The sequence below is a fragment of the Erythrolamprus reginae genome, chromosome 13 (genome assembly GCF_031021105.1).
Source record: "Erythrolamprus reginae isolate rEryReg1 chromosome 13, rEryReg1.hap1, whole genome shotgun sequence".
NCBI lineage: Eukaryota > Metazoa > Chordata > Lepidosauria > Squamata > Dipsadidae > Erythrolamprus > Erythrolamprus reginae.
Window position 1 is genome coordinate 16012106 of NC_091962.1, and position 11251 is coordinate 16023356.

At 47.2% G+C, this 11251-nt stretch overlaps 1 protein-coding gene across 1 annotated transcript in view; it reads left to right on the forward strand.

Moving 5' to 3' along the window:
* The first annotated feature begins 2833 nt into the window (after window positions 1-2833).
* LOC139175485 (threonine--tRNA ligase, mitochondrial-like) overlaps window positions 2834-11251 on the forward strand; it is a 9180-nt gene continuing 762 nt past the window's right edge. Inside the window, exons 1-7 of the mRNA XM_070766610.1 lie at window positions 2834-2994; window positions 4244-4425; window positions 4919-5042; window positions 5239-5363; window positions 6290-6407; window positions 9345-9409; window positions 9799-9877. Of these exons, the coding sequence (XP_070622711.1) occupies window positions 2929-2994; window positions 4244-4425; window positions 4919-5042; window positions 5239-5363; window positions 6290-6407; window positions 9345-9409; window positions 9799-9877 (759 nt within the window). The 5' untranslated portion in view covers window positions 2834-2928. The remainder of the gene's footprint in view (window positions 2995-4243; window positions 4426-4918; window positions 5043-5238; window positions 5364-6289; window positions 6408-9344; window positions 9410-9798; window positions 9878-11251) is intronic.

The window sequence follows — 11251 nt, forward strand, 5'->3', positions numbered from 1 at the left end:
AAAATGGAAGCTGCCCATAGAATTCTGCTTTTTCTCATTTTAGTCCAATATTTACGCTCATGTTGCGCACAGAAAACATTCAAAAAGTGCAAATCCTTTGAGGACAGATGAGGAAGCAGCATTGCCTCCGGTCAGAAGGCTCTGCAGCCGTGGTTTTCCAATGGCCCCAGTTCACTTGGGATCGGCCTCCTGTGCGCTTGGGTTGCTTCTGCTAATATGGAGAGGCCCTTGGCCAGTTTTGCCAGGGACAGTCAGGCGCTGGCAATAGTGTGTGTGAGAGAATCCTGTTCCATGCAGCCTTGTTTGGCAGAACCAAGTGGCAAAAGAGCCACCGGATGCCTTTAATTTTGGGCATGGAATTGTCTTAAGCATGGGGAATAGGTCCCTGGGTAGGGTGCCACCAGGATCCGGGATGGGAGAGTCGATCCTCCAGGTCATTGGTTGTCCCAAAAGTGCTTTTCCAAAGGCAACTGGACTTCCTTAGTTTCTTTCCCTGAAAACAGTCTGTTGCTCATCCAAGTCGCTTCTTCAGTTCTTCACTGAAGAACAAAGAAGCTTGGACGAGGGGAAATGTTTTCAGGGAAAGAAACCAAGAAAATCCAGTTGCCTTTTGAAAAGCACCTTTGTGACGGGATCCAGGATCTTGCGGGAGGCCTGCTTCACTGCTTGGTCACTATTTCCCACCTTGGAGTGAGCCAAGCTAGGAGGCTGATTGATGGCTGTTAATGCTTTTGGCCATGCCTTCCTTGACTTCTTTGAAAACAGGTGTCAAAGAGCCAGGATTTAAAAGTGCCACCTGACTTGCAAACTGGCTGAGCACCCTTGACTTCGAACCCCCTCTGTTTAAGCTTTGTTAAACAATGGGTCTGCTCCCACTTAGATTAGCCAAAGACAGGTTCCCTCGGGGAGCTCAGAATAATTCTGCTGCAAAAGGTCCAGTGATTGAAGCAAATGGGTCTTCTGTTGATAGCCTGGGTGGGTTTTAAGGGGATGGATGCTTTTCTGGTTTAATGTGTTGTGGGAACGCAGTCTGGGCTCACATTAGCTGAAGGGGGAATTATTATATGGAGCCAGAGGCTGCAGTGAAGGAGGAGATGATGGGGTGGAATTGAAGGGCCATTAAAGCTACAATTTTGAGCACAATTGATTGGTAATATTTTCTACTGATCTGCAAAAGATAACATATGCAAACCTTGGACTTGGAGGAGAACCTAGGAAAAAGCCCTCTGGAAGTTGGGAGAAATTCCAGGGCAATGTTAGGCTTGCTTGGAGGGACCAGGCCGCATGGCACATAGACTAGAGTTAAGTCAGCTTGCGTGCATGCCTGCCCCGTCTCCCCACTGCAGAGTTGGGGGCTTGTGGGTGAGAAGAAGCTAAGGGCTCCTCCTTGGAGATTGATTACAAGGCAAGGATTGTAAAGGGGGGGTAGTCATTGAGGGGCTTCATTGAGGTTGCCATGGGGATGGGTGGGATGCTGAGTTGGGATTTGTGATGGAGATGCTTTGGGAATGGCTTGGCTGTGACTCGACCCACAGTGTTTTCGTGATGGCTGCCAATCCAGGGAATGTGCATGTGATAGTCAGGGCTGCAATGATGTTGTGGGAGAGGGAAGACTTGGTGGCAGCCTCCATATCTACCTTGGTTGGCTTTCTTCCGCTACCTCCTTTGGTTGTGTGAACGGATTTGTAATGCCAACAGGGTCTCGCCTTCCTATCAAGACTATCATTCTTGGGTCTGCTTCTGCAACTAACTTCTGCGTTCTTTTGTTTCTAGTTTATCAACTTGTCTCCCTACCTCATATTCAAGGCATCGGATTATTTGCTTTTTATGTCCATTTGCGCTTATTGGTTTGCCAGTGAATCGGGGAAACGGTATTGTTTTTGATGTCTTTCTGTGAAGGCCATTGAAGGAACTCTATGCTTTGTGACAGACTGGGAGAAAACTAGTGGCTCTGTGGATGGACTAATTCGTTTCACTGTTCCTTTTTTCTCTTATCTGTTTATTTGGACCGTTGCTTGGGCATCTAAGGCCTGGGTCCCAAGAATGCAATTGTAACGCCCCATTCTGGGGAGAAAGCCCTGTTGAGCTAAGATCAGGTGGGCAGTTGTCTTCTCAGGCATCTGGGGGTCTCCAGAAGAAACCTGAAAGGCAGGCAGCTCTTTAATATACTGCTCAAAAAATAAAAATAAAGGGAACCCCTAAACAACACAATAGAACTCCAAGGAAATCAAACTTCTGTGCAATCAAACTGTCCACTTAGGAAGCGACACTGACAGTCTCACCTGCTGTTGTGCAAATGGGATGTTCAGTGGAGATATTTCATCCATTCAGATCTAGGGTGGGCTCTTGGAGGGTTCCCTTTATTTGTTTTTTTGAGCAGTGTATATAATAGAGGAAGCAGGACAATAAGGAGCCAGCATTGATGGGAACTCAGCTGAGAGTTGACCATTTATTTATGTATTTATTAGATTTGTATGCCGCCCATTGCATTATTGGGAGGTCAACAGAGGGGGGGGCGCAGGTTTCAGTTCGCCTTTTGCAGCCGTTAGCAAGATTGAGCCTAAATGAGTCAAATCACCTTCGTGTGTGTGTGTTGAGGGTGTCATCAATTGCCTAGAAATGTCTTGGTGGGGAGGATTTTTGGGGGGGGACCGAGTGGCCGCGATGGCTCCCAATGGAGGCGGAACCTTCGTTCCGCCGGGCTTTTGTTGCAGGAGGGGAACGTAAACAAGGGCGTCCCGCCCTGCTGTGGGTTGGTGCGCGCGCGAGCCTATTGGTCGGCCGCGCGACCAATCCGCGCTCTCCTTCCTCTCCTGCGGAGGCTGGAGCCACGCCCACGCTGGGGCTGCCTGGCTTCGCGTGTCCGGGTTGCCCCGGGGAAAGAGGCGCGCGTGTTTCGTGCACGTGGGAACGCGAGTTTCCCGAGAGATGCGGTTCCTTCGCGCCTGGAAGAGGATTTGGGCGAGGAGGGGCGGCCCCCGCCGAGAATACACGGTCTGCTGCCTATTTATTTATTTACATATAAATAAACGTTTATTATTCTCGGGGGTTCGCTGCTTTTCGGGGTGGCTCTTGTGCCTTTGGGGAGTTCAAAGGGGGGTCTCGGGCCGCTCCCCACCACCTGCTTTTTTTTTTTTTAGGCAGTAACAAGCAGGCATTCAACCAGGAAGGCTGGACCTGCAGGTTTTGGAGTGCTGCTTTTGGCTTGTGCGTGCATGCAGGTTCAGGGCCAGATTTTAGGAGAGAGGGCTGGCAGTTGGCCATTTAAACTTCTTCTTTTAAAATAATAATAATAATCTTTATTAAATTTCTACCTATAAAAAACAATCCAAACCAACAAAACATACAAAGAAAGGAAAATGAAAGCGGACAGACAAATCTTTCAGTTTCAGTGGCGTTGGATATATGCAAATAGTTATTTGCTTATCATCAAAATTTTCTTTCACTGCATATACTGTATATAGTTATTTGTTATCTAAAAGACATAATTTGTCAACCATATTGTTGACTATCACAGTATGGTTGATACAAATATTAAGTATTTGTATCTAGTGAGTGGAATTGTGTGTTTGTTTTCTTTAGTTCTGTATATTATATTGTATTCATTTTGGATATTTCTGAGAAAGGTACTAACTGGTGTTTGGGGGTTTTATGTTCCCTCGATTTATGGTGCAGTGTTTCTATATTTTCATTTTATTTGGGTACGGAAGGAAGGAGTGTCTATTTTTCCTTTTCCTTTAGGTTTTTAATGCATTTTTTCTGTTTGAGCCATTTGTACCAATTTTCCCATATTTTGTAAAATTTTGAATTTATCTTTATCCTGTACAGTAATTCCAAAGTCATTTTGGTCATTTCTGCAGATTCAAGGCTTAAAGTTGTGGGGGCCGTTTCTTCTTTTCCAATTTTGCGCATACAGTATAGCGATCTTGCCGCCGTTATAATATGGAGGGTTAAGTATTTGTCTTCATTTTTAAATTTCTGCCTTGCAATACCAAGAAGGAAAAGTTCAGGTTTTAAAAGGATGGTCTGTGCCACAATTTGCTCTAGATAGCTTTTGATTCTGCGCCACGATTTTTTAGCGACTTGGCAAGTCCACCATAAGTGGTAGTAGGTCCCTGTTTCCCTTTTTCCCTTTAAAACCTCTTCTCCCTATTTTGTGCCTGATTGGCCTCTATGTATTAGGAGTCTCAAGTCTTTGTGTGTTTCCCACGCAGGATTAGAACTCTGCTCTTTCCCTCCCTAGGCAGCATCTCTTCCCGCCCAAGTGGCAGAGCGTCTGGCGTTATACCAGAGGCTGAAGGTTGCCGCAGACGAGCGCCAAGCCCTCCGGGAGAAGCGTCCGATCCTGGTTTCCTTGCCAGATGGCCAAAGCCTCGAGTGCGAATCCTGGACCGTCACCCCTTATCAGCTGGCCTCGCAGATCAGGTGACTCTCGAGCACCCAGGCAACTCTTTGCAAAATGTTTACTTCTTTATTTATTGTATTTATATGCCTCCAAACGGACTCCAAACGGATCCTGAGCGGCTCACAATCAGAATAAATACAGCAACAATAAAAACTGTTAAAATCTAATAGTAAAAATCAATAATAACAATAATACAAACTTACAATCGGCCTAATTCCAGGCCTGCCGGAAAAAACAGATCTTAACAGCTTTCCGGAAGACTGGTAGGGTGGAGATAGTGCTGATTTCTGGAGGCAGTTGGTTCCAAAGGGCCGGAGCCACCACAGAGAAGGCTCTTCCCCGAGGTCCTGCCAGCCGACATTGTTTGGCCGACGGGACTTGGAGAAGGCCGACTCCGCGGGCCCTTTTTTTCTCATGGAGTGGCATTTATTTATCCCAGGCAAATGCTCTTTTTTTTTCTTTTTTAAACTATTCATTGATCAAAGTGACTCCAATCTCTCTTTTGTCCCCCAGCCAGAATCTGGCCAAGGCTGCGGTAACGGCACGGGTGAACGGAAGCCTCTATGACTTGGATCGTCCTCTGGAAGGGGATGCCACTGTGGAATTTGTGGGGTTCGATTCTCAGGCCGGACAAGAGGTGAGGAGCGAGGAAGGGGCGGGGGGGGCTTCAGTTGGCAGAGCTTCCATCTGCCAAGGGTGCCTTCCCCCCCCCCCCCCCCCCCCCCGAGAAGCTGAGCCCAGAAGGGGCAAGGTTGTTGGATGTGGTGGGGGGGTTGGGGATCTTTTGTCCCAATAACTCAGCAGGCCAACCCCCTCCCTGAATTTTTCTTCAGCTCTTCTGGCATTCCAGCGCGCACCTCCTGGGCGAGGCGGCTGAGCGCTTCTACGGGGCCCTGTTGTGCCATGGGCCCAGCACCGACCAGGGCTTCTTCTACGACCTACATTTGGATGAGGAACGGTAGGTGTTTGGCAGGACATGAATGGCCCCCAGAGGAGGTGGGGTCGCGTCCCCTTGCCTGCCTTCATTCCAGGAGATGTCTGGGCTGTGATTTCTGCACTGAGTAGGGGTTGGTTTGGATGACCTCAGGGGGCGGGGTGTCCCTTCCGGCTACAGGATTCTGTAAAAGGAATGGACATTGCGTAATTCCATGCTCCTTTGCACAACTTTCACACAACTTCAGGATGAACACAGTGGGTTTTCTGGGTTTGCACTGCACACCAAGACAACTAGACACAAGGACAGTTTTTCCCCAAACGCCAAACAAATAATCCCCTCAACACTGTCAAACCTCTTACTAAGTCTGCACTTCTATTTCTACTAGTTTTTTCTCATCATTCCTATCACCCATCTCCTCCCACTTAGGACTGTATGGCTGTAATTTGTTGCTTGTATCCTAAGATTTTTATTAAAATTGATTATTTGACCTGTATGACAATCATTAAGTGTTGTACCCCATGACTCTTGACAAATGTCTCTTTTTCTTTTATGTACACTGAGAGCATCTGCACCAAAGGCAAATTCCTTGTGTGTCCAATCACACTTGGCACATAAAGAATTCTATTCTATTCCATTCCTGTCAATAAAGGAGCCTGTCGTGCTTTTAATGCCCACTAGGTGTCCTCGTAGGCTGTGCTATGAGGTGGCTGTGATCTGTCGCTTGATTGGCTGGTGATTGGGTGGAAGGGCCCAGCAGGTGGCAGCATTGGCTGAGCTGGCTGGGATGGGAGACCACCAGGAGATTCCCCCGAGTGATAAGCCAGCTTAAAAAGCCGCCCAAAGACTCTGGCAAAGGGAAGGAGGAGGAACTCTTCCCCGGGTGGCACAATTTCCCACAATGCCCCATTTTATTACCACCACTCCCCCCCCCGGTTTCTCCCACCCAGGAAGGTGTCCAGCAAAGACCTCCCGGCCCTGGAGGAGCTGTGCAACGCGACCATCGCAGCCGAGGTCCCTTTTGAACGGCTGGAGGTTTCCCGAGAGGACCTGCTGGAGCTCTTCAAGGTAGGATCCCTTCGATCCGGGGTGCCCGATGGGAGTTGTAGTCCATCCCCCTCAGAGGCAGCTCCAGGTGGGGGCAGGAAAGGCAGCCTTGGTTCCCCTTTGAACGGACATTGGCAGAGGTCAAGTTCAGTGTGGTTGTTTTTTTAATCCAACATGGAAGTTAATGCATTTGGGGAAAAGGAATCCTCAATCTGAGTATCGGATTGGCAGTTCTGTGTTAGCAAAAACTTCAGAAGAGAAGGATTTAGTCTCCCAATGGGTGAATAGTGCGGTTAGGGGAAGGTTTGCCTATTTGCCGATGACTCTAAACTGTGCAATAGGGTTGATATTTCTGGACGCGTCTGTAATATGGCAAATGACTTAGCTTTACTAGATAAGTGGTCGAAGCAACGGAAACTGCAGTTTAATGTTTCCAAATGTAGAATAATGCACTTGGGGAAAAGGAATCCTCCATCTGAGTATTGCATAGGCAGTTCTGTGTTAGCAAAAACCTCAGAAGAGAAGGATTGATAGGTCGTGATTTCTGACAGTCTCAAATTGGGTGAACAGTGCAGTCAGGCGTAGGGAAGGCGAGTAGAAGGCTTGTCTGCATAGCTAGAGGTATAACAAGCAGGAAGAGGGAGATTATGATCCCGCTGTAGAGAGCGCTGGTGAGACCCCACTTGGAATAATACTGTGTCCAGTTCTGGAGACCTCAGCTACAAAAAGATGTTGATCAAATTGAACGGGTCCAAAGAAGGGCTACAAAAATGGTGGAAGGTCTGAAGCATAAAATTTATCAGGAAAGACTTAATGAACTCAATCTGTATAGTCTGGAGGACAGAAGGGAAAGGGGGGGACACGAGTGAAACATTTAAATATGTTAAAGGGTTAAATGAGGTTCGGGAGGGGAGTGTTTTTAATAGGAAAGTGAACCCAAGAACAAGGGGGGAACAATCAGAGATCAGTTGGGGGAAAGATCAGAAGAAACGTGAGAAAATATTATTTGACTGAAACAGGAGTAGATGCTTGGAACAAACTTCCAGCAGACGTGGCTGGTAAATCCACAGTAACTGAATGTAAACATGCCTGGGATAAACATAGATCCACCCTGAGATAAAATACAGGAAACATTATAAGGGCAGACTAGATGGACCAGGAGGTCTCTTTCTGCCGTCAATCTTCTAGGTTTCCATGTTTCTAATTCCACTCATTCTTTTGAGGGGGTGGGGGCTTCAGAACGTGGCATTCATTTTTGGAGCTCTGCTCTGCTTTAACGGACAGACTTCAAAGCCCTTGACAGTCCCACCGCCAGCGGCCGCTGCTTCCCCAGTGGAATTTCCCAGCCCGAGTTTTAATCCCGCAAATTAACCCGTCTGGGGAGAGGAACCGGTTGCTCAAAGCTTTCGTGGCTGACACATATATTTATTTATTATTTTTTGGAAACGGGAACACAGCCACAGGATGTGAGGTCTGCGGGAGCAGCTTCCTCCAGCGGTTGTTAGTCACGGTGTCTTAAGCGGAGCCTCTGTGGTCGGGAGCAGTCTACCTCTAAATGCCGCTTGCCGCAGAGCTCTGACAAGCTGTTTGGGGAAACAGGGAAGTCGAGCAGAAAAAAGGGCCGACGATGAGGACAAGCAGCATTGTTTATCCCCAAAACAAGTGTGTGGTTGCCAAGAGTAACTCAGAGATGAGCCAGCATTTTTCAGGGGCCGATTCAGACTTTTGCAATTTTTATTTACTTGTTTTGTTTTCAACTGATCGTCCTTGACGCCTCCATCCAAAACTCGTGATGACCGACAGTAATCAAAATAGCTACCGACTTGTCCCAGCGAGAAGGTAAACCTGTAATTTAGGCTCAATCAAAAACAACACGGCGGTTAATTATAACCTACTTTTGGCAGCCGGAATGACCTAATTTTGTAAAAGTTTGTGTGAATCCCGATGCCTTTCCCCGCACAAGAGCAATCAGGAAGGATCAGGCCTCCCCTCTAGTGGCAGGGAGTTCCAAACCCTTGGAAATCTTTCATGAGAGTTTGAAGTGGAAGGAGGTGGCTGACGCTGGTTTATTTATTTTTTATTTTAATGATCTTTATTGAATGTATACATTAGAAAGACACAAAGAAAGATATGTATAAACATATACAGAACAACATTCAAATACATTCAAAAACAACAACTAAGATCAAGTGTTACATATATAACATTTTACATGTGTACATAGTTATGGTTTGTAGTTTGTTTTCCTGTCAGTAAGGCCCAGAGGATTTCTCTTCAACTCTTCATAAAATGAATCACTGTATTTTTCAGAGCATAAGACGCACCTGAGTTTTTGGGGAGGAAAATAGGGGGGGAAATCTGCTTACAAGGTTTTCATCTGGCCAGTGTCCTTAGTCTGGTCAGTTTCAGCACATTAAAGCCGGTTAGGGCTTTAAAAAAACTTTATTCGGAGAGAGTAACCATGAAAGAGCTTGCAAGCCAGTAAGAGCTGGGAACATTGTTAGCACCTGGAAAGAAATATTTGGAGCAAGTTAGAGCAATGGAAAAAACCCTGCAAAGACGTAGGGCTTGGAAAACATTCTTTGCAGAGAGTAACAATGAAAGAGCTTGCAAGCTGCTAAGGGCTGGGAACATTGTTAACACCTGGTTAGGGCTGGAAAGAAACTTACTCGGAGCAAGTTAGAGTAATGAAAAAACCCCTGCAAAGACTTAGGGCTTGGAAAACATTCTTTGCAGAGAGAAACAACGAAAGAGCCTGCAAGGGAAGAGCTGGGAAGATGGTTAGCAGCTAATTAGGGCTGGGGGACGCACCCCAATTATCGGCCTCTTTTAGGGAGGAGAAAAGGTGCGTCTCATACCCTGAAAAATATGGTAATGGGGAGGGGTTCCAAACGTTCTCCCCAAATTCTGGGTGGATCCTTCGGCAGCCTAGATGAGGATCGGTTTCCTTCCTTTCAGCACAACCGATTCAAACTGGACATCATCAGAAGGCAGGTGAAATCTCGGACTGCCACCGTGTACAGGTGAGGCAGGGCAGGTGGGGAGGGGCGGGGGTGGCTGCCCAGTGGCCCCTTCCCCAGAGGGGTTTTCCAGGCCTCTCCAGTCCATGCTTGGCTTCCTTTCTGGATGGGCTCGCTTGCTGAAGTCACCTGCAGACCAGACCATGCGGCAACCTCGCTCTGGGTGGGTGCGTGACAGAAGGCGCACGCCGTAAACACCCCAGCATGCGCTTTAGGAAATGCTGCCACGTACTCATGAGGGCTAGAAGCCTGAGCAGAGAACGTGATTTACCCAGGCAGCCGCAATACTCGTGGATTTTGTAGCCGCTGTGTTTCTTGGCACAAACCCTGGAGGAGCTGAGCCCGCCTGCTTTGCGCGTGGCCTGACCCCGCTTCCTCTTTCCTGTCTGCAGATGTGGGACGCTGGTCGACCTCTGCCGGGGGCCCCACCTGCGGCACAGCGGGGAGGTCCGAGCCCTGAAACTCCTCAAGGTTTGTGCTTGAAGGGGGGGAGACCCCCCACTCCAAGACAAAAGCATCCGAGTGGCTTCCCATCCTGTCCCGAGGGGCAGAGGGTTCCAGGCCTCTCCAGGTTGCCAAGAGAATTTAATTGCAAAGTGTAGGGACAGACCCCCAGGCATTCAGTCTTCTGTTGTGAACAGCCCAAAGAGCGTCAGCTGTCAATTCTTAAATGCTTCATAAATAAGAATACGTTGGGTTGCAAATGTACATTTTGTGCAAATACATTTTGTCTCCAAGCACGTTCCGTTTAAGGTTCGTGAACTTCAGCTCCCAGAATTCCAGTAATAATAATAATAATAATAATAATAATAATAATAATAATAATAATAATAATAATAAATAACAACAACAATAACTATAACAAGAAGAAGAACAACAACAAGAACAACAACCACAACAACAATAGGAGGAGGAGGAAAGTTGGATGGGACCTTGGAGGTCTTCTAGTCCAGCCCCTGCTTAGGCAGGAAACCCTCCACTACTTCAGACAGATGGTTATCCAACATCTGCTTGAAAACTTCCAGTGTTGGAGCATTCTGGAGGCAAGCTGTTCCGCTGGTCAACCGTTCTGACTGTCAGGAAATTTCTCCTTGGTTCTAAGTTGCTTCTCTCCTTGTTTAGTGTCCACCCATTGCTTCTTGTTCTGCCCTCAGGGGCTTTGGAGAATAGCTTGACTCCTTCTTCTTTGGGGCCACCCCTGAGATACTGGAAGGCTACTATCGTGTCTCCCCTGGTCCTTCTTTCTTTCTTTCTTTCTCTCCTTCCTTCCTCTTTTGCTTTGGAGAATAGCTTGACTCCCTCTTCTTTGGGGCAACCCCTGAGATACTGTAACAGTGCTATCATGTCTCCTGTAGTCCTTGTCATTAAACCAGACATAAACCCAGTTCCTGCCACCGTTCTTCATAGGTTTTAGCCTTCTAGTCCTCTTTGTGGCTCTTCTCTGCACTTTTTCTAGAGTCTCAACCTCCTTTTTGCATTGTGGTGTCCCAAACTCAATGCACTATTCCAAGTGTGGCCTCACCAAGGCCTTATAAAATACATATAAATACAATAAATAAATAATAAATAAAGTGGCATTAACCCTTTGCGTGATCTTGATTCTCTCCCTCTGTTGATGCAGCCGAGAACTGGGTTGGCTTTTTGGGCAGCTGCTGCACACGGCTGGATCCTATTTAAATGGTTGTCCACTCGGACTCCAAGGTCCCTCTCACAGGTGCTCCTGTTGAGCCATGTACCACCTGTCCTGTACCTGTGCATTTTGTTTTTCTGGCCTTATAGATGAAGGACTTGGGAATTCTGGGAGTTGAAGTCCGCTAGTTTTACAATGGCCAAGTTTGGAGACCC